Here is a 24948-nt window from a genome sequence, read left to right on the forward strand (position 1 = left end):
TTGTTTGAACTCACTGGCTCAATAGGTAACTCATTTCTTTGTAAAACGAACTCTTTTGAGTTTGAGTTTTATTGTGAGCATTGACATTGTTATACAAGTACATCCACTTGGTGAATCTCAGACAGGATGAAATGCATATCTTAAAATTTTCTTGATGCCAACTGTCCAAATTTAGTAAATCATTCGAATGCTTTCTTCGTAAAATTCATCATGTTTTCTTAGTATCTAATTGATAACAATGTGTGTATATTTATAATGTTTTGTCAGTCATCTGTTTCATGTTTATTACTCCAAGTAAATATTACTATTTCTTAGTTCTCATTTTATTCTAAGCAATTAGTCCCTTTGATAAATTTCGATAGTGTAATAAGAAGACGAAGAAGATCAGAAATATGTAGTTCTTATAATCTTCGTCTTCTCATTTTATTATTTTTTATTGTTTTACCATTTCTTTTCATGTAATAGTTGTAGCATTTGAACATATAAATGACGATTGTCCTCATGAATTATGCTTATTAACGGTTCGAAATTCGTTTGTGTGTATATATATGGAGGAGGATTTCCTTTTATGTTGATTAACTGAGGTGATATATTTATTCTATCCATTCTCAAAGAACTGTGCTATTCCATTTGAAATGTTTTCATTCATTACTCATCACTTATTTCGTTTAGTTTCATTCTTTTGACTAAGTACTAGAGATTTATATGGTAACAATAGTTATATTTATAGATAGTCTGCATTAATTGCATGTATTTACATACACATGCCTACTATAATAAACACTATTTGTTGCATTTCTTTTTTAAAGTCTAATATTTGTCTTAAAAGTTGAATTGATGAGTCGATCCAATTTAACGCACCACTAAAAACCTGGAAACACTGGACGGCCGTCTCCTCCTAGTAGGGACTCTTCAGCATCGCGAATGCAAGTTCCCACACATGGGACTTGAACCCAGGAAATTCGGTCTCGCGCACGAATGCTTAACGTTCTAGACCACTGAGCCGGCTGGCATTCAACAGTGTCAATGTCTAACTTCAATCGGTCCCTGATCTTACGCAACCCTTCATCCATTGTCTGGAGTGGATAACTCTCTCCATTTGACACGGATTGGATTCCACTGGTCACGGCTTCTCGCTAGAACCCCAGGAAATCCATTTTCAAGCTAGTCACTACCGTACATATGGTTATTATCAGAAGGGGGGTTTGTGGAGCTTAGATAGACTCGTCAACTCATCTGTTAAATTACTACAATTTCCACAAGTCCCTATACTAATACCTATTTCTTATGAATATTGATCCTTTTTTTAGTTTTATGAAATTGAATATAGACACAATGAATTGGCATTTCAGTTATTAGTTATCTGTTGTACAACGTAAAAAGTGTATGTAATTAGCCTATATGAATAACGATTATTTCTATAAATTACTAAAAATTCCCATATTATTGTATTAATTCTATTAACTGCTGCAGATCATTGCGTCTATATGAATATTTACATGTGTATGTGTGCATTTATGTATGTATTAAAGATAGTTAATTACTGTAACTGATATTCCACAGGTAAAATACGTTCTTGAGTGTTCCAATGATAATTTAAATTATAAACTGAAGCCATTTGGTGAACCATTAGACGCACCTACAATCATCCATAAACCAATGACATTTATTTCTCATAGTAAGTTCGATACTCCTAGTTTTGTAGGTCAGCACATAGTAGTCATTTTATCACATCGCATAATCTTTATTCAATAACCTTGGTTATTTCTCGACTTACTTTAAATTAAACTGACTACACAAGTGGTGAGTTGGTCTTGTTGACTAGTGATAAAAATTTTCTTCGATATTTCTTTTTGTTTAGAATGAACAAATCTCGTTAATACATTTAGATAAGTGCATAAGAATACTCTGGCATTATTTAAGTGATAAGAAACTAGTGTACATTGATCTTGTATCCATTTATTTTCCCTGTTCGTCATGTTTCTATTCTTCAGATCACCTACCATGGCAGGTGGTTTATTTGCTATAAGTCGTGAGTATTTTAATCATCTTGGGAAGTATGATTCTGGTATGGAAATATGGGGAGGTGAAAATTTGGAACTGTCATTCAAAGTAAGCAAAAATGTATATATCTGCTTGCATTCTTCTAACTTAAAATGAAATTTTCGCATTTCAGTTAGTTCAGTTTGTTTGTTGTATATTTGTTTGGTCAGTTGAAACCTAGTTTTACTTCTGTCTTACTCCCTTTAATCTGCTTCATCTAATTTGAATGGACAGCGAAAATTCATGGAAATTTAAGAAATAAGTCACGTTTTCTTACGTTTAACAAATAATCACACTACTGCTCCTTCCCAAACCGAAATCAGTGAAGCATAATGCAAACTTGAGAGGTGATTGCATCAAGTCAAGTCTGGTAACCATTAGTCTGTCATCTTTTACTGAAACATTCAACCAGATATTAACTTCTTCCAAATTACAACCCATATATATCAGTAGTGTATTCGTATTTGCTGAGGTAAATGAAAATATATTCAGTAATTATTTGAATGTCAGCCATGCAATTCATGTATTTGCGTGAGCTACAGATTTCTATTTACGTATAATGATAGTCACAAATGAATTTTGATATTTGCATGCATATTTATGTAGGCGGTTGATTGTATTATTTTGTTTTGATTGGTATTTCCGTTCTCCCTTATTTATATTTAGACAACTTAATCTAGATAATTGAGAAAAACAAACATCAATATATAGTTTGTCAAATATAATAACCTATTGTCGACTAGTTTGTCTTATTTTCATCTTGATTTTACAACAATTATGGAGATTCATTTGTTGTATATTAGCCGTTGAATTATGTTTAAAGTAGAATAGTTCATTAATGATTTAAAAACAATGATGAAATAATAGCCATGGAAATAGTTACTTGAATGTTCAATCAAACTGGTTAGCATTCGAATGATGTTGTAGTGTTGCTTGTAGAATATTATAGAATACTATTAGTGTTTAAGGGTTATGTAGAATACAACTGTGAGAGCGATTTACAAACTTGCATACAAAATACTCATCTGAAATCAGATAACATCAAACTGTGTTTGATATCTCAGTTATTCTACCTTAGGTGATTTAAGCTAATGGCTTGATTATCTACTTTTATTGTGACTAGCATTTTATATTTAGAATGCTAATTACTTACTTATGTCCGTTACTCTTCATGGAGTAGCATAGGCCACAAGCCATCATTCTCCATCGAACTCTGTCCTGGACAATTCTTTTCAGTTACTACTCATCCTTTTCATCTTTGCTTCCAATTCTTGACTTAGTGTGTCCTCGAATCTTCCAGTTTTCCGTATTTCTTCAGGATTATGGAGTAAGGTCGGTTGTCCTTATGAAACCCCAATAACTGACATTTCTTGTTATGTTTTATAGTATATTCAGTTAGGCACACTTGTATTCGTAGATCAAAATAGCTTTTCTTACGTAGTTTTTTAAGGAACATGGTCAGCCAAAACTATAGAACCTGCACTTGAGCGTCTCTTTGTGTACTAACTCTGTAATATAAATTCTGAAATAATGGACATGGAAAGTGATTACCATGCAAAATCTCACACATGCGAACATTCTCTGGTGTAAGGAAATATAACCCGGTAATCAAGATACTTGACAGCCGACTGTTGTGTTATGTTTCCAAAACAAAATTCTGTTATCTCTGCTCAGACACTTTTTAATTTCTATTAGCAATAATATATAATCTGTATTTCAACTTCAGCACACAAAACTGTATGTAGATAGGTACTGAGTTACAATATATTCGCTTTACAAACTACCTTAGTGTCTTTTTACTAAAACGTTTAATATTCACATTTTTTAAATCATATATAAGCTCCATTAAGTAGTTTAGAGCGATAAATTATTAATGGATCAATCAAGAACCAGATTGCTAATTTAACTAAAGTTGGTTCAGTGATTGTAGAGATAGTTATGAAATATATTAAGAGTTCAGTACCGAAATAATTACAGTTTATTGAAATTTTAATATTTAATGAATGTTTTCCCGAATATTTTCAGTAAATTTATTACATGAAAACGGTTATATGATTCATAATTTAAGTGGTTTCTAAGCTTTGACCGTCTTTAAGTGGAATAGAATCAAACGATGGAATTATGAAAATAATTCACTTCCAAGAATAGTTCAATTGTAGAACTGAGATATTAGTTTTATGATCATTGATAATTTTTCCAGATCAAAAAATGTTTGTAAATATTTTACACCATTACTTTACTTACTTACTTACTAACGCCTGTTACTCCCAATGGAGTATAAGCCGTCGACCAACATTCTCAAACCCACTCTGTCCCGGACCTTCCTTTCTCGCTCTATCCAATTGTTGTTCATCCTTCTCATGTCTATCTCCATTTCTCGACGTAATGTGTTCTTTGGTCTTCTTTGATGCTTCTTCTTGATTTCTTCCTCTGCTGAGATCTGGTTTGTTCTTTCCCACAGTAGGTTGTTGCTGATAGTGTCTGACCAATGGATCCATTGATAATCATATATTATTGACTAAATTAGTTAAGCATTCATGAAACAAATGGAGTTTTAAAGTTTTCTGATAAATTCTCATTTTAAAAAATTCTGAATAGTTTGTGCGGTAGGATTATAAATAAAAAGAATGTATTTGTAATTTCCAAATGTATAGAACAATTCGATTTTCCGACGTTTTGTGACTCAGTGTAAGCCACTTCTTCAGAGAATGAACAAACAAATCAAGATTAACCCAAGGTTAAATAATACAAAGGAACAAAGCAAGAATATTAGATGCGATCAGTCAAAAAAAGAGGTCTGGACAAGTCAATGTCATGTCATTCCGGTCAAGATAATTTATGTGCGATATGTATGTAAATTGTGTGTGTGCATTTATGTATGCTCAGGGATGAATAAATATGACATTTGTGGTGAGGAAGGATAGAGTTTAATTTGTATGTACGATAATAGTGTGAAAGATGAGTAATATCAGACATGGTAGCTTGGATAGATAGCTCAAGTCGTATGGATAGTGAGGCTGTCTTTTCTATTGACAACAGTAGGATTAAGCATTATATGGAAAGTTTCAGCTATTCTGCTTTCTTTGTAGTTGAAAAGCCTTTTTGTATGATTTTGATGTTTTTGATTTCGATTTGATGGTTGTTGAAAATGGCGTAAACTGATGTTGCTGATTTAATTTGAAGTCTATCCAGTTCTACGGGATTATTAGGTGGTTTCTGTGTATATACTAAGATTCTTTTCGGCTCGAGTCGAGATTTCACGAGATGACTCTTCAATATTGAAGGCATCACATTCAACACATCCTAATTTCTAGACACAGTTATTTATTAACGTAAAAGTGATTTTTTTTCTTTTGGAGAAAACTAAAGTATTTTGAAGGGTGTTTGTTGTTTTGTGATATGCTTTAATTCTGTGTAGTTTTAAAATCCTTCACTTTTAGTAATGAAATTATTAAGTATACAATAACTACTAGATCATGTCGTTACTTCTTTCCTCCTTTCAATCTATTCATCATTTGTGATATGTACTATTTAGGTTTGGATGTGTGGTGGTAGTTTAGAAACTGTCGTGTGCAGTGTTGTTGGACATATTTTTCGTAGTCGTTCACCATACAAATGGAACATTAATGTAAAAGATCCTTTGAAAAGAAATCTACTCCGTTTGGCTGATGTATGGCTTGATGATTATAAACGATTTTATCATGCTCGTATTGGATTTAACACGGTAAGTTTGCTATACTTAAATTGTATTTGCTTTTTATTGAATGTATATAACTTACTAAATTCAGGGATATATTGCTTGTAAAATAAGTTCAGGTTACCCTAATAAGCTTCACAAATCATTCCTATCTAAACTCGTTAGCTATATAAACAACATTCTGTTATGTGACACTTTCATTTTACCGCCTTTTTGTTATAGTGAAAATAACGTGTTGGATAAATATTCAGTTAGAGGAAGAAAACCTTTGTTCTGAATTCCTGTATGTTTCCTTTCATAGACAAAATTGACAATTATCCAAAAAATATCTTTCTCCTCATGTTGATATCAGTTATAATGTGCTTTGAATTTATAATTATCTATATAGTTATTTTCATTCACACTTAGGAATAAATGATGATTGCATCTTAACAATAACATTGACACGGGTTGATTTGATGAATTGAAAATGGTGATGATAAGTAGGTTAACCGAACCACCTAAAACTGAACATAATCTTTTTCTTCTTATCGTGTAAGTGTTTGAATCATTTCATTGTTGATAATAACGGATGAATTTTGGATGTTCTGTGTTGACATTTGTACATCCTGTGTGGATTATTGCCTTAACTATTGAAAAGCGCTCTGTGGATCCGATTTCTAATCAAATCCCATATTTTCTAAATAGCAATGGTTATTTGCTGAAATTATTCAACAGGCTCTATCATTATGTCTTCTTCGGCGTGTGCATAAATTTTTAAACTAAAATTTTTTCGTGAGAAGAGACAGATAGTGGTTAGGTATGGAATCTAGGACACGTGTTTCGTCCTATTTTAGGACTCATCGGCTGGATGAACCTGCATCTCAGTGTTGATGTTCACTACGGGACTCAAATCTGGTACCGTTCGCTTCAAACACTGCTATTTTATTGGTTGTTTGAATCTTCGCATTGATGTTTAAGACTGCAATTGATCAGTCTCTTATTGGCATATGTGCATCCTATGCGGTTGCCTCATCATTGCCAGAATTTGCAAGCATTATAAGCCGAGAGGTGAAAACGAATTTTTACTTCTCATTTCAAAACTAATGCAGCTTAATTTTGAAAATGTTTATAATAGTGTAATTATTTTATAAGGTCATTTTTCGGTATTTTTGATCTGGTCAAGAATGTCCAAAAGTAGTCGAGAATCAAAATTTCAGCATTCATTTTAGAGTACATGTTGGATTCATAAATATTTTCATTCTTTTTTTTTAAGGTAAAATACAGTAATTTTCAGGAGACGCAATCAACTTTTTGCGATTAATCGCGTAATAAATGATTTTCTCCTTTCTGTATTTACTCTGATTTAGATTGATTTTGGAGATGTTTCAGAACGCAAAGCCTTACGAGAAAAACTGAAATGTCACTCATTTGATTGGTATTTAACCAATGTTTATCCTGAATTATTTGTTCCTTCGAAAGCTTTGGCTTCTGGTGATGTAAGTTTTTTTTGTCGTACATTTTCTGTTTTCTACGGAATTCAATGTTTAAACATGAACTATTCCCCAAGTTATATTTGAAATTTGTTTTATGTTTTTACAACTGATCAGTCACTGAGTAGTTACTAATGTCATTTATGCCGCGTCCTTCTTGGTGTTAGTCGAATTATATTGATCACGTTATCACTAGTCAGGTTAAATCGACATTATTTTTACCATGATGGGACGTTAGATGGTTGGACATCAAAAGTATACCTGGACCAAGGATTTGTGCTAGTTGGCAATGCTCGTGTAGGCGTACATGTTATCTAGAGGTGACGAACACTCGCTCATTGGGCTTGACAGTTTGAGACGTTGTTTCGTATGTATGGATAAAATGAGTATTTTGACCAGAATAAATGACAGAGATCTTAATTACCAAGATTTTGCGTTTTACAATACGATTACAGGGAAGTTAGTGAAAATTCATGTTTTCAAAGATGACGTGATGCTAGTCAAAATGAGTAATTACGGTTACTTGCACCGATCTTTTATTTGGCTATAAACGATTGTTAGTCTATTATCCTATATAATTATACTGATTACAGCTTAATTTATCTCTATTGTACTAATATGATCTTGTCTATGTATAACATTTTCTTGAGATTTATTGAACCAACATTGATTTCATCATTCATAAGTCAGTGATTTCAATGAAATCTATCTGATAAATGGTTTATTATTTCAACAAACGTTTGCAGCCATGTTTTATCATATTCGAACTACATTTTCTTTTCTGTGTTACACTTAACCGGATGAGAAATTTCTCGTATTTTTTGCGGTCTACAAATTCTGAAGCTTTGTCAAGTCACTACTCCGTTTCTTATTGTTAAAAATGTCTTCTGTTACCTTTGCTTATCTATTTCAATCCATCATCCATGAATAATTTCCCTTAACCATAATATTGGACATTCCCAGTGATATATTCTGTCATATTTATTGGTGACCTTGTAAGAACTGGAAAATAAACTCCTTTGGAAATGTCATTATTAGCCTTAAATACTATATTGAAATGATATTTCAACATGGAAACTTGTACCTTTTGTTTTAGGCAAATAGTAAACATAGTATGAACGTTGAAAAGCAGAATGTGAATAAAACTGAGAAATTATTTTGATAGATAATACTTTTGATATGATGATCCAGCTGTTACTATTGTGATCGCAGCGAATGCGTCAAATTATGGAATTGGAGCAGTGATTTCACATATCTAACCCAATGAATCTGAGAAAGCCATATCAAGTGCAGCTAGATCGTTAATTACAGCAGAACTTAGCTACAGTCAGATCAAGAAGAATGCATTGACATTTTTCTTTGCTGTAAAGAAGTTTCACGAGATGATATTTGGATGTCAGTTTACGATATTAACTTACCATAAACCATTGCTGGCCACATTCGGGTCGAAAAAAAGATTCCGGTGTATACCGCGAACAGACTGTAACGATTGAGAAGTACATTCTTGGGTTACAACTACAAGATTAAGTATCATCACACTACTTATTTTGTACAAGCCGATGCCTTGTATAGACTGTTTGGTTCACAAGTGAAACGTGAAGAAAAATATTCTTGTGTTGTTCCGTTGTACTATTTAAACATGGAATTATTTTGGTTTGGTTATTTATCCTCTGAAGAAATGGCCCACACTGAGTCACGAAACGTCAAAAAATTTAATTTTCCTACTCATTGGGAAGACGCTGTCGATGGTCTACCAGTTACTTTCAAAGCTATCAAAGAAGCTATGGAAAATAAAAATATATTAGGAGAAGTTAAGTGTTGTCTTCTCACCAAGTGGCCGAACCGTCGTTTTGAAGGAGAACTGCTGCAATATTTTCTCTGACGGAACTCACTCAAGATTGGTGATTCATGTATTATGTTCGGCGGCAAAATTATTTTTACGAAAAACATTGCGCCACAAGGTTTTGAGACCATTCCACATTTGCCATCCCGGCATCTATTATACAAAGTCGTTCGCTCGAAGCTACGCTTACTGGCCTACAATGGATCGAGATATCGAAACTAGGTGCCTCAATTGTTCGTTGTGCTTGCAAGCAGCCAAAAGCCTTAGGTCGAGTGGGCCACAACAAAGGAAAAAGCCCAATGGTCCCTGAGAGAGTCTCCACTCAGATATTGCAGGCCCACCACGATGAAAAGTGTTTTTAGTCATGGCTGATGCACTCACGAAATGGCCAGAAATCTATGCTATGACAAATTGCATAACCAGTGAAACAATCAGCAAGTTACTAGATTGTAGAAAATTTCTTGAAACCTACATCTCATAAAATCTGAAGGTTTATTTAATGAGATGGTGATTAAAATACGTATACTTCAGCGAAAATAAATAGTGTTTCTCTTTGAAATCACCTTGTTTAAGTTTTACATTCTTATTCTTGACAACAAGCCTCGTTGAATTTCTTTTGGATAACTGTCTTCCTGGAACTAATATGGGACGTTACAAAACCCCTTGTTATGAGTGAACATATTTTTTAAAAATGTGTATTGATTCGTCACTGATGGACTTGGATAAAGGTTGTATTAGATCGCGAATAAAGAGAAGGCGTGTGAACCAACTCCATTTAATCATGCGTTAATCAGTATTTATAGCCAGATATAAACAAGTTACAGATATGTGATGAAAAGAATAAGAAGTGTACTTACATATACTCTCATATAAAAACAGTCAAGGCTGATAAATGAATAATTAACAAGGTCAAAACGTAACTCAAGAAGAATGGATAAAGTTAGAATAAGGGAATTGGGCTTAACATAGCAACCTACACTACAACAGTTTAGTACACGAAAAATGTATGACTTGGTTTTGTTACTGTGGTAACTGTTCCAAAACACATCAAGTTCGGAACCTGGAGATGTTTTGTGAGATTATTTTTGAGTTGAGGATATAATAAACTATATTAAGGAAAAACTTCAACATAGATTATGAGCAACTTCTAATTACCTGCTGCTGTATTTTTATTTTCACCATATTTCACAATACTTCCGAACAAAATATAATATAAAATGAGACCTGTAAGCACATCAATAAATTCGATGGTTAATAACCTTAGTTATCACCAATTTCTTTTAGGCAGTCTGATTTTTGTTACCAGTAGTAAATTAACCTGAAATCGCCATTTTAAATAAGATCCATATGTGATTAGATTATAAATCCAACGAACAGTGTAGTCTTTATCACGTACAAAAACTGCCACTGAATACTTTTACACTGCAAAATTTACTTTCATGGTCTGCTGCTTCTTCCGTGATTGCTCACTTCAGTTTATTGCACTTTTATGTTCATTTAAAACGTCGAACCTGCGTTGTTCATTGATAACACGTCTCCTTCTAAATTAACATATGCATATATGTGATTTTAGTTGGAACGTTTAATGTTGCTTCGGTTGGACTATCGGCGATCGGTAAATTTGACTGTAGATATATTTGAATTCAGAAAATTAACTGAAGAGTGTTAACGTGAAGCTTTACTTCAGTTAAAATGTTTAAAATGAACTATTTATGTTGGTAGTGAATTGATGTAACGTGTGTTCGTAATTGGACGCAATCAATCATTTCCATTCGAAGTTTCAGATTTGTTTGTTTCAAACGAAGTATTTTTTTGAGAGAAATCATGCTTACATTTGATGGTTTGTCAGTCATTTATAATTCTGTCTTTCTGATTTTCGTCATTCGATCAACCAGCTTCATCAGTCACATTCCTCCAAACTGTCTTGTGTCCTTTGTTCATTCGGACATGTGAAACTGTGTTCAAATTCCCCCAACTTTCATTTTGGTAATATAAGTCTTTGTGAAGTAAGATGTTTTGCAGTAGCCATATATGAATTTTGTATTTTTGAAAACAAATGGAAAGGACAAATTGGCGACATTAAACTATTCATGTCAGAGATTAGTTGAAGAGTAGATGTTCTGGTTCAATGGTTCGACTACTTCACTCTCAATCCTTAGTACAGGTGTTGACGCAGGTCAGTCTTTAGGCAAGAGTTTGCATTTAGAGTGGGAAAAACACATCCCAAACACCCTGAAATTGTTGCTCAGTGCTACCAAAAGACTCTGCCTTTTATGAGCAACTTCAACAAGCAGGACTATATGATCTGTGTATTCTCAATCGATAAAGTGGACCTCGTGGAAGGAGATCTAAGACCGAAAATACAGTCGACGAGCAAGTTATTTCCAGCAGTAGGTCTATGATGATAAATTGAAAACCCTCAGAAAGTAGAATCGTGCAGTATAGGAGACTATTCAATACTAGGGATATCAAATCATTTCGTCCTACCAAATACAAATAAATAACGTAACAAGCAGTTATTTAATACGTTTAGCAGTCTTCTTTTATGGCGTGACGTTACTTGAACAAATATTGAATAAATCTATATGAGATGGTGGAGAATATTTGTAACTCAGGTGGATGATTTCGAAGTTTTGTTCTCTGAGATGGATCATCGTTCTTCTGATCGAAATCATCAGTACCTGAAGTTTGTGCTGATGATGTCGTTCAGATGAACGATGAACGCTCCACGACCAAACCATCCAGCTCAGAGAACAAAGTTCCATCAAAATAAATCTATATTGATAAAGGTCTATTCTTTGGTAATTTTTACCTTGTTTAACAAATATATATAGAGTACTTGATGATTAGTTGATTCATCGATATTTCTAATATTGTAGATTGAAAGTGCTGCTGGTCCACACTGTTTGGATTCACCAACTCCTCGTACTGGAGATAAAAAACAAACTATTATCAAAATATGGCCATGTCATAAACAAGGTGGCAATCAAGTCAGTTAATCGATTGATTATTGATAGCTATGTTGAATAATGAAATAGGAGTGACATAAATACCAATAATAGTTTACAGTACAACATAGAGTACTGTGAATAATTTTCTCTTAATAAATTATTACACTTGATGTATCTTAATGGGAAGCGTTTTTTAGATATTTTTGACTAATTACTGACGAATCGAAATTTGTGAAATTTTTACATTAGAATCTAATTAATGTTCAATAAACTTTAAGGCATAACTAATCATTTTGGAAGTATAGATGCAGTCAGTGTATTGTTAATTCTGAATAAGATGTGTCAATTACATATAAGGCTCTGTGAAAAGCTTTGGATAAAGGTGACATTATTGATCGACGAACTTGTAAACTTTTTGATAGTTATAACATATACCCAAGCTACTGAGGTCAGTGTTTCAAGATGGTGTTATCAAATGAGTTATTGGTTCTTTCAAACCTCAGAGTTACTAACATGGCGTTCCTAATGAACATCATTCATCGTTTGGAGACAACTATGGTCGAGCTTAGAGTGAGTGAACATCCTTAACTCTAAGGGGCCAGGTTTTACAGGCATAGAGTAGAACTACTGTCCTCGATACGTTATAAAGCCAATCTTGTGCAGAAAATCTAACATGATGTCAGCGTCAGAGGCCCCCCAGCTTATAATATGCCTCTTCGACCTTTACTATACGTAAATTGATCTCATCACTCAGTCCACCGCCAGCATTCACACAGCTACTTAGATGCATAAACTTCTCAACTACTACTACTGGTTCATCACGTACAATGGGTGCCAACAAATGCTGGTCTCAGTTTGAATAGGTTGATTATGAATACAGTGGTCTTGAGTGCTATCAGAGGTATGAGGGCGGTTATCACTTCCCGGTTGCCCACACCGTGAAGGGTTCTTCTGCAGGTACCTGAAAAGGAAATCGGGTAAGAGGTGGTCTTAGTGACCTAAGAGCTTGACCGCAGTGCCTAAGGGACAACTGCTTGAGATCGGTCACACACGACCTTTTTATGGGTAATTTTTGTGTCAGTTCCGTACTTGTTGAGACCTTACCGCCGGAGACGGATACCTGTGGGATAAGGCGAGGTGTGCATTTTTAGGGTCGACCTTTTCTAACCCCACCCCTCCTTGTGGGAAGGCAGCATTGCTGTCATGCTGGTTGTCTGAAGGAAACACCTTACTGCTTTCACACCTCTGTACAGTCAGCAGTACGACTTTGCTTTCGGACATTGGGTTTGTTGCTTTTAGTCTTGCCGCTCTTCAGCCGACCTGTCTGACATGGTAGGACCTTGAGGAACAGTTGTTCCAGCCAGTATAGCTCGGTTGCTTCATCACGATAGGCAAGCCTGACCACAACGTCAAGGTAGCAACAATGGTCGGGACTGCTCTCAGTTTAGAATATTGGACTTAGGACGAGGAAAGTACATGGTGTAGCCATGGACACTTATTGTTAACTAATTTATTCCAGATTGAATAGATTGGTTATATCATGCGCATACTCAAGACCAAATAATTTTTCTGAAGTTAAATGGTCTACATCACTGCTACTTACTTCCATTAAACCTGGTTTCCAGAATGTCATAACTAATATGCTCAGATAGAAAAATTATTAAAGTTTTGTATTTGAAAAAATCTTAGTTGAGAAGGTGAATAAGTAAACAAGCATTTTATCCTTTGAATCTTAACTTAATTCGTTTTCTTATTTGTATTTTTTCTCTCTAGTTTTGGTTATTATCACCTAACAATGAAATTCGACGTGATGATTTTTGTTTTGATTCTGGTACGAAAAACAATACCGTTGGTTTATATCGTTGTCATGGTGCACAGGGTAATCAAAAGTTTACTTATGACGAAGTACGTCTTCTAATTTGTAGTAAAAGTTATTTTCATCTGCAAAATCGTCATATTATTTAATATAGAAAATTTGACTGGAGAAGAATATGTTTAATTATTTCGTTTAAACTCAGTTGGCCCTAGCAATTGATGATACCTGCTTACCATGAACAATTAATAGGTCATATTATGCCGTCTTCAACTTTTTGTAACTTGTGGCCTTGACCCCTATTAATATATGACGTAATGATACCGCCTATTAGAGAACAGTGATTTATCGATCGGACCAATAACGCGTAAAGCCGTATGAGTAGTCTAGAGTCCTTATCGCTCCTTCTTCCTGCCTAGCCCTGCTTGTTAAGTCCAAAACACCAATCTCAGCCTCTGCGATATAAATTTTTTTTCAAAAGTACTTGGTTTATATACAAACGAAACAGAGCATATCGTACCACAAAGTGGAAAACAACATTTGTACATGTAGCCAAAAGTATCTGTGAATGTGGGGGACTGTAATTAATGTACTTGGCATAACTCGTATAATAATAGTCTATTTGTCAAAATAAAACTTATAATATCAGCAACATGAATACGCATAGTTTAGTTACTTAACAATTATACAGTAAAAGTATATGTATCGTATTGGTCGATAAATAGTTCTTAAAAGTTACCATTCATAATTCTCGTCGGGATATAACAATAACGTACTTACATGACCATTACAAGTTCCTCATGACTGAATGTTTCTAACCACCATTTGCGAGATTCCAGGTGCAGACGACAATCAGCAGTACTTTCTATTGCTAAGCGTACGCGCGTGAGACCGAATGTTTTGGGTTCGAGTCCCATGTGTGGGTCGTAGATGTGCACTGCTAATGAGTCCCATACTAGGACGAAACGCCTGTCTAGTGCTTCGAAGTTTTCACCAGTAGTCTACCTTATATAGACTCATGGATTCGATTATTTTATTCATTTAATTTCTGTGGATCAATGACTTGAATCAATTGATCGGTCTATATGTGACTGTTGCGTCAAATAGTATCAGTTTATTCTTGTCTATCAATATGATTTGGTGATGAGTACCAGAAAATTCGAATCTTTAACATAGTGCGTTAATATATTAAACTTGTGAATTGAGCTCTGAAGCTTACAGTTATCGTTTGATCTAAAGTAAAGAGTAGACAACATAGTATGCTGTATGCAACTTATGTTGACAGTTCTAAGTAGTATGTAACGCCGACCAGAAGTGGAATGCCTGTCAAAAGAAGGTTGAGAAGATTGAACTGAATAAAGCAGAAAGGTAAACATAAAGGGGTTATGAATTGGAAGAATTATGAAAGATGTAAAGGAGAATTGATGGAATGATGTGCAGATGCAGTACTTAATGTATTGTTTTCACATTTTAGGAAGACATTCTGTAATTTTATATTTAACAATGAATTAGTTGTCCCCAACTAAATTCTTGTTTACTACAATAGTATACTACTTATTTTCTAGCAATGTTGTTTTTTTTTTAAAAAACTGTCCACTGCAATATTCAATTACTATTGAATTCTAATTGAAAATAAGGTAAATCCAACAGTTTGTTTAATCAAACTGAAATTATTCTTAAACTACTTTCTAATTTACAGGACAATACTATTCGTCATGAAGGACGATGTTTAGAGATCAATATTGAAAAATCCAGTGTTCAACTTGCCTCATGTACTGGATCATTAAAGCAACAATGGAAATTTAATCGCAAACCGTATATGCCAACCGCTGTAGATTTTAATCGATTTTAATATTGACTGAACACATTGGAATAATTACCAATCTATTATTTCGTGTTCAACTACTTCATGTGTATATATATCTATTAACATGTATTTGTACTAACATGAGAAAACAACAATGTCTTTCCTTAGATGTACAATCTGTTTAAACAAAGGTTTTGTGAATAGAATGGAAAGTACACAGATATTGTATTATGCTATCAATTTATTTTTTGTTGTTGTTGTGTTTTCAACATCCAATGTGTAAATTGGTTAAGCCTAGTGATAACATATCATGCTCATTTTTACAATTTCGTTTATCTGTGATAACAGTTACGTAATATTTAGATAAATTTGTAAAAAATTACAACCAATAAAATAAACAAACAAACAGACAAGATAGATAACCAGTATGAGTCCAATTTTTTTTTATATATTCACTAATGTGCCTTTCTCATGGTGTTTGGTTATTTCTCATTTATAATATGTAATTGAATGTACAAATAAACGATGCTCAATATTTTGTTTATTTATTATCTACCCCTCAACTTTATGGTTGTTATTCTATAGAATGATGGTTTGTTTTCAAAATGTATTTTAGTCTATTTTTCATTACAAAACTCTTTTGTTTTGCTTCACAACATGTTTCCCATACTTTGAATTATGAGGCTGTTACACAATCATCGTTCTCGTTCATTTCAGATATATATATACATGGAGAAATGATTGTATTACCCCTGTTGTTGTTTTATGTATCAAATTAATTTATTTCATTTTATTATTTATTCATTAAAACAAACTGTATGTAAGTGCCTATTGAGAATTGAGACATGAATTTCTTTTGATGATAATCATTATTATTTTGAGGTATTTTATAAACTTCTCTAGAGTAACAAATATCGTTATGAAACAATGTGACCATAATCTTACGTTTTCTTTTTTTACATATTTCGTTTTCTCTCGAATTAAATATTTTATAACTGACTTTTCTCAAAACTTTTTTTATTGAACAAGGTGCATTCGATGGTTTAACGTAGTTACATGATTGTCAGATCGGTTTTTACTTTATACTAATGATTCAATCTTCTCACACTTTTCATAGTTATACTTCATATTGATGTCCGCAGATGCCCTGGTACGGCCGAAGGTGAGGAGAGTTAGCTTCCCCTCTCGAAATGCTCTCACATGGCTACGCGTATACAGCCACTACCTGGGAAGACCAACTCACTGCTCTCTCGCGGCGAGGGTGTTGCTTACGAAATTGAGAGGACGAAAAGTGGATATCCAGTACTTTAACTGGGTTGGTGGAGATGGAGAGTTCACCCCAGTTCCAAACCAATGGTGCACATGGGTTCTAGTATCCTGAAGGAACAAATAGCGTATGAACCACTTATTGGTCACCGCCCACCGTGAGACTGCATTTCCTTACGTTGCTCCATCGCCTCGTGGATCAGACCTTTGGGTCGAAGGCTCCGGGTGTGGCCCCCTAAGAAAACTACCTGCTTTGGTTTGGTCACCCAAACAGTATTACAGCTCACATACAAATCAAGTGACTTGTGTGGCGCATATGTATTCGGTGCCCCGTTGTACCAGTATTTATATGTTCAAGTAAATAAATAAAAAATAAATCTATTAAGACAATACCCATTCACCTTCACTTACAGAGATTAACCATAAAGTTTTAACCGATATTATATTTATTTGATTTCTAGTGCTGATCGAATCCTACCGGTCAGGTTTCAATGAGGCCATTAGTCTAGGTAACTCAACGTCATATACTCTATGTTCGATGCTTACTGGTTGAAGGTGGTCTTCAAAAAACATTAAGTCTTGACAGCTCAGTTATCACACTCACAAAATGACGAGAAATTAACGTGGTGACAACAAAATGGAATAGACAATCTGTTGAATTTAGTCTGTGTATGTGTACCACTTGCACAGTAGCTTCCATTGTGCTGATCTGCACAAAGCTAATGTCAAACGACTGACTAAATGACGAACGTATGCTGAAGATATATCCACAAACGTATAATTACCTGGTAAACTCTATCATTGTTTCGTAAAGAAAAGTCGGTTGACAGTTCACACTTGCCGAATAATAAACAGCCAGTATGACCATTATTTGGCAACAATAACAAGATTTTACTACAAGCAAATTATGCTAGCTTTAAGTAATTTGCTTCAATAGTTGTAAATGAGAAGCCTTTAATAAAGTGATATTTGTCAATCTTTTGTTCAAAATATCTGCTATTTATTAATATTAGCTTTATTCAATATTATATTTTTGATAAACTATGGAATTCTCAGCACAAAATGTTTCAACAAGTTTGCAGTTCTGACTTCTCGGTCGATCTTGTCGATAAATATTGAGTGATCGCCAGTTAGATGTTAACAGTCCAGTAAATGAACATCTGAATAATGTACATTCTTTTCGCTGCATATTGCCAACGACCACAATATCTCTGTTTTGGCCATTGTAACATGTACAACGAGAGGTTGTACACTTTTCAGAAACGCACCTGAATAGGTTATGCGATTATTAGACATAATGATGTATTAAAACAAACAAAACTAGATAACTTGTTAAAATATCTAGATGGCAGGAACAGATAGCCCAGATGTTCAAGCAGGCCGCCAACTTTGTGGGGCTTGAAAGAATGAATTTTTCAACATTTCATGCTCTTGGAAATTTAGTGAAACTGACATTATTATACGATAGCAATAAACCAATTCTCACAAATAATGAAATGTTAGACTAATTCAACTCTTTATGATCACTAGTAACCAGTATTGATGTATGAATAGTGGATTTTGCAGCCGGAAGTTACTGCAACTCAATCTGTTTGTTTCGACTTTTTTCTTTATTCTGACTCTAAACGAATATATCTTCTGTTAGAGTGTCCTTATTTATCATACACTCTGGACTAAACAATCATATGTGTGTTACTTCTAGTGTGGGTATGCCGGGATTAGGAACGTGTTGGTGTCATCTTTCTATTATTCTATTACATTTCTCTATAATTTGTCGGTTCTGTCTAGACAGTTTATGTATGTAGTGGCTGTTTAATTGAAGCTCATTCTGCTGTTGATTGCGGACGATGATTACTTCATAATAAAAAAGCATTTCGCTACTCATTTAGGCATAAGGAAGAAAACAGAAATTTTTAAGTCATCACTTTGATTTATTTTTATCTCAGTTATTCATACTTTAAAAAATTTCCTAAATTTGCTTTAACTTATTATTACAGGGATCTTTGATTGGCGGCGGTACCAATTAAAGTAAAAGCATGCTATATTAGCATATTTGAAATTAACAGTTTTTTTCAATATGATAGTCAAATATTTTGAACCTAGTATAGTGTAAAGTTGATGGCACAATATTTTTTTGAGTCCCAAAGACTTCAAAGAACTACTGAAGTACATAGTTGTGATGCAACCGCATACTTATAGAGGAATCCACAAGGATATTAACCAAGGGGACGTCACTTGTTGACTATTAAGTAGATAAATACTCAGTATAAAAGCAAAGCTAATCGAAAAATCTGTAAAGTGGATTTCGAGAAAGTGATATGTGTAATCCATTTTGATACATCTATTTAGTTCCTGAATATGTTCTTTTCAGTGCAACATATCGTCTAGACTTATTCCTGTGAACTGTTTCATCACTTTTTGAAGATGGATCTTAGAAACGCCAAGCATTTTAGGAGTGTTGTTATTTAGGAAAAGATAACGACGTCCGATTACATATCGCCAGCTTGTTAAATAAGATTATCTATTAAGTAAATTCATGTTGCAATGTAACCTGAATTATCTTACGAAAAAATTGTTTCAGACGTCGGGTAAGTCAACACAATAAGATGTTAACTTAAAAATAATGAAAAGTTACAGGCTAATGCCTTTCATTAATGTAACATGTGTGAGAAATATACCACCTAACCAATTTTTGTATTAGACAACTTAAAACAGTCTTATGTTATTGAATAAGAAAAAGAGAATTCAGCGAAGAAAATTTTCTTTTCGACGAAATCATTTACTTAAGCTGTACATTCGTATATATAGTTATATGGAAAATGTATGTCTATAGAAGGATAGAAAGGGTTGTATCACAAAAAAATGGATTCGAGTGAGTTGCAATGGGCTCTCCATTGGGTCCTCTCCTGGCTGATTGTTTTATGGCGAACCTAGAAAACTCGGTACTTCGACCAATAATTGAAAGATTTCATTTATATAAAAGATATATGGATGACACTTTCATTATTTGCGAAGAAGACAGTGACCTCAATGATATTTTGAATATTTTCAATAACTGTCACCCATCAATCCAATTCACCTTAGAAGCAGAGACAAACAACGAATTTCATTTTCTTGATATCCATTTAAAAAGAATGCCTGACGGTTTATTACAGAGATCGATATACAGAAAACCCACTTGGAATGGACAATACACGAACTTCCACAGTTGGGTTCCATTAATTAGAAAAAGGAACTTAATTCATTCTTTATCCTCAAGGATCAGGCGAATTTGTTCCAACGACACAATAGATGGGGAACTATTTTATCTTCGACAGACCCTCATCAAAAACGGTTATCCACCGAGATTCATCGATAGAAACTTGGTACCTAGACCCCATGATAAAGCATTGACAGTAGAGAAAAAAACTCTATTTATGAATATGGAATTTAAGGGAGATACAGCTGCTGAAATCCTAAATAAACGGATTTCGAAATCAATGAATAAAACATTCCACGCAGCTAAACTTCGAATCATCTTCTCTAGCCGACCTACCATTCTGGGGTGTGTAAAGGACAAACTTTCGCTTTGGGCCACTTAAATGTGTATCTATAAATTTACTTGCTCATGTGGGGCATGTTACATAGGCCGCACAAAGCGATCATTATCCAAACGCATCTCGGAACATTATCCGGCTTGGCTTTTGAAAGGGGAGCGAAAAACAATCACGAGTTCTATACAGGAGCACTTAATCAACTGTGGACATATCGCTCCAAAAGACTCTTCGTTTAAAATAGTTTACAGAGTCAAAGGAACTGGATCGAAGGGGGTTCGAATCAATATTTTATGCACCGCAGAGGCATTGGCAATCCACAAACTAAAGCCTGAACTTTGCGTGCAGAAACGATTTGTCCAGCCTCTTATCCTTCCTTGGCCTTAATGGGTATGTTGCTAGGTTGTTTTTTTTTTCTTTCCTAATGCACTTTTATTATTATCCATATTTTTAAATTACTATTTTGCACTTTAAACTTTAATCATTTATTATTATTACCTTTTACAAGTTTTCTTGATTATCATTCAGTTTATTATTATGACCTTTGTTGTTTTGTCGTTTTTCTTCATATCTGTCAATCTGTCAATTGGACTATTATCTGACCCTTAAATTTTGTTCTTCCTTACCCCTTGATTAGTACGTTAACCTCATTTGTTATTTATTGTCGAATCCATTTTTTTGTGATACAACCCTTTCTATCCTTCTATAGACATACATTTTCCATATAACTATATATACGAATGTACAGCTTAAGTAAATGATTTCGTCGAAAAGAAAATTTTCTTCGCTGAATTCTCTTTTTCTTATTCAATGACACTATAAGTCTTATGTTACATATCTATTCCCTACATTTAATATTACTATCTGTATCAAACTGATCATACCTGTAAACTGGCATCGATGCTGTAATTGTTATTTTCAAAATATGCTATTATTACAAACCAATCAGAAAGAGAGAGGAGGAGGGAGGAAAGGAGGTGACCGTATCATATCCTATTATTTCGTGATACAATCAATTGAACATTGAATAGTTGAGTTCATATTAAAAGTGGAGTAAAATTAGATATCCATGATAAAGCCAAGTCATAATTTTACAGAATTATAAATATGAAATATAAAGAAATAAGTTGTATATTATATGTTTATAAAATTTGTCATATGTATTTTTGACAATGTAACTGTTGTATAAAATGAAAGACTGATCATCAGGATAGAGAGACATGTATTATTGAACAAATTAAGAAAACAATATCTCATGAATGACATCACTAGTACACATATACATGTTAAATTGAACTGCAAACAACATAAAAAGTTGGTAGTAACATGATTCTTCAATACAACACAGCATGCAACAATCGAATCACAATTGACAGAGAAGATTTGGAAGATGTGAAAAATTTTACATATTTGGGCAGTATCATTGATGAACACACTAGACCTGATGCAGATGTGAAGGCGCGGATCGACAAAGCATGAGTAGCATATTTACAACTGAAGAATATCTGCAATTTAAAACAACTGTCAACCAACACCAAGATTAGGGATCTCAATACAAATGTCAAGACAGTTCTACTGTATGGAGTGGAAACGTGGAGGATTACGAAAGCCATGATCCAGAAGATACAAGTGCTTATTAACGGCTCTCTACGCAAAGTAATTCGGTTCCGTTGGCTAGACACTATTAGCAACAACCTACTGTTGGAGAGAACAAACCAGATCCCAGCGGATGAAGAAATCAGGAAGAAGCGCTGGAAGTGGATAGGACGCACATTGAGGAAAGCACCCAACTGCGTCACAAGGCGAGCCCTCATATGGGATCCAGAAGGCCAAAGGAGAAGAGGAAGACCAAATAACACATAACGTCGAGAAATGGAGTTAGATATGAGAAAAATGAACAAAAATTGGATAGAACTAGAAAAGCAGGCCCAGGACAGAGTGTGTTGGAGAATGCTGGTCGGTGGCCTATACTACATTAGGAGTAACAGTAGTAAGTAAAAGTAAGTAAACATGATTTGTTGTAAAATATCACAGCTGTACATTTTTATCCACAGATAGTAGATATAGTTTTCTGTTGAACGTCCATTGTTGTTCTAACGATCTAGTACATTCAGAAAGTTGAACTTAATAATTTTCATCATCAGTTTCTAGACATTCACCTCAATGATGAATAGTACCATCCTGTAGTGATAGGCAATCAACCAGTGTATTTTAAAACAGTTAAACGATAGAAAACTATTCAATTAAAAGAGAAATATTAGGAAATATTGATATAAATAGTAACAGGAAACAAAAAACTTTTTCATAATGAGCAAATTATATTCATAAATCATAAAGCTACTAATTGGGAAGTTCTGAAAAAATAATTCTGAACAAATTAATTAATCAGAAAACAGTAATAAGCTCTGTTATCCTGTTCATATTTTCTTACAAATCAAATCTATCAATTCATCTTTCACAGTGATCATTCAAGCTAATTGAATCGATATATTTTCTTAATTAACATCCTATCCATATTAAATCGTATCTCCCATAGATTAATGTTACTCATTTTGTATTTATTCAACTTTTTATTCAAATCCAACCTCTTTAGTTGAAGAGTAAAGGTAATTAGATTACCCCCAAATACCTTGGTACGGTCGAGGGTAGGGAGAGTTTGCACTACTTCTCAAAATGCCCTCAAATAGCCACACATATACAATCACTGTCAGGGAAGTCTTTCTCGCGTCGAGAGTTTAGTTTACGAAATTGGGAGTACGAAAAGCAAATATCCATCTCTTTTACCAGATTGGTGGATATAAACGACATAAAGGATTCTACTATTATTTTCACAGATTTCCTGCATGATTTGTCATCTTTCACAGAAAACACCTTTGTTCAGTATGCGGATGATCTCACTGTATGTATGAAGATTTCTACCACTTTACATCACCCTGAAATAAATGCGTTTTTATTTCACATTGAACGATGGTCTATTGGTGATGGTTTCACAATCAATCCTTATAAATGCCAAACTGTTGACTTCAGTCTGAGACATAAAAAGAACTCAAACAACCTGTTGGAATCCGTGAAGTTTGCACTATTGGAGATGCTGGAATAAAAAAAGTCAAAAAATTATTTATTTTGGTGAAAGTTTCTCCTCTCTCTCTCTCTCTCTCTATATATATATATATATATATATATATATATATATATATATCATGTCTTAATTAAAATGGACTCAGTATATTAACAATTGGTCAATATATGAGTAGTGACCAGTGTCGTGCATGACTTATTTTTGATCGAATTCTATCAAACAAGCTGCAATGTGAGCACTAATATAAGTGATTTTACCTCGTACGCATTACAATGAGATACAAGTGGTGAGTTGTATCGCTCAATGGTAATGTCACTGACTATGAAGTTGGATGACACGGGAACGAATCCTCTAGGGAGAATCAATCCCTTCAAGATTACTTTTATTATTATTATTAATGGCTTTATTCAGTATTATGTATTTAGTAAAATATAGATTTTTGAACACAAAGTATTTCAAAAAGTTTCTTTTGCAAACTGAAAAGTGGAAAAAGCGATAACTTTTTATATTTTTACACAAATGAAGTAAATACACTATGCGGAATCAAATGTATTGTTTAGAATCTGCACAACTTTTAATTAGAAACATGTTTAAGAATTCAAGTTGTTGACAAGGTCAAGTTTAACATCTTGTTCATCACATAGTATATATACTAGATAGGGTATGGTAGGTCTTTCTTTACGTGCATACAAAGATAATGTGAATCAAATAACGTTGGTATTATAATGATAAATGAGTGGATAAATGAGAACTTAAATAATTAAACAGGATTTTACTCATATAAAAAAGGTTTCTTAATAAATCAATAATTATAATAAAAATGACACTGGATACAGAAAATGAATATCAGAAACACTTACTGTTTCATAAATGAACTCACGATAACCATTGGAACTACAACTATGAAATAAACTTATACAGCTTCAATGAATATCAGAATCATAACAGTAATTATCTCGTCTAATATCATTATTAGTAGTGGTAGTAACCAGAACTACTGTAGAAAAGTATATAAATTGTTTATGAAATCGTAAGCGGAAAATCAGTATGCAGAAACAAAACAGTAATTATTGATCTCATGTAAATGGATGCTTAATGCATAGTTTACAATTGCATGATTCTATTCTCTGAATAACAAACTAGTGTCTGAATGAAGTTAAAATGAAAAAAAGGATTAGTATCATCAACAGCTGATTAAACCTCCAATATACATAATATATTTGTATTGGTTGTTTGAATGTTTCAATTGATAGTTAGGACCGATACTAAAACAGGTGAAACACTGGGTTTCTTGAGATTCCTTGCAACTTACTGAAGCACGTCGGTCTACTCCTCTCGACCGCGAAGGTGATCAAAAACAAAGGTTGTTATTTGATGAAATTGTGCATAGCTTGAGTAAGGAACAAGATACCTGGTGTTCGGAGCGTGCCAACGAGTTGGAAGC

The 24948-nt window shown here is 33.7% G+C and overlaps 1 protein-coding gene across 1 annotated transcript in view; it reads left to right on the plus strand.

Moving 5' to 3' along the window:
* Positions 1-17748, plus strand: part of PGANT9 (putative polypeptide N-acetylgalactosaminyltransferase 9) — a 46621-nt gene extending 28873 nt beyond the window's left edge. Inside the window, exons 9-14 of the mRNA XM_051209888.1 lie at positions 1995-2112; positions 5579-5767; positions 7090-7218; positions 11935-12045; positions 13780-13911; positions 15519-17748. Coding sequence (XP_051075360.1) covers positions 1995-2112; positions 5579-5767; positions 7090-7218; positions 11935-12045; positions 13780-13911; positions 15519-15671 — 832 coding nt within the window. The 3' untranslated portion in view covers positions 15672-17748. The remainder of the gene's footprint in view (positions 1-1994; positions 2113-5578; positions 5768-7089; positions 7219-11934; positions 12046-13779; positions 13912-15518) is intronic.
* Positions 17749-24948: the final 7200 nt, after the last annotated feature.

The sequence above is a fragment of the Schistosoma haematobium genome, chromosome 1 (assembly GCF_000699445.3).
Source record: "Schistosoma haematobium chromosome 1, whole genome shotgun sequence".
NCBI lineage: Eukaryota > Metazoa > Platyhelminthes > Trematoda > Strigeidida > Schistosomatidae > Schistosoma > Schistosoma haematobium.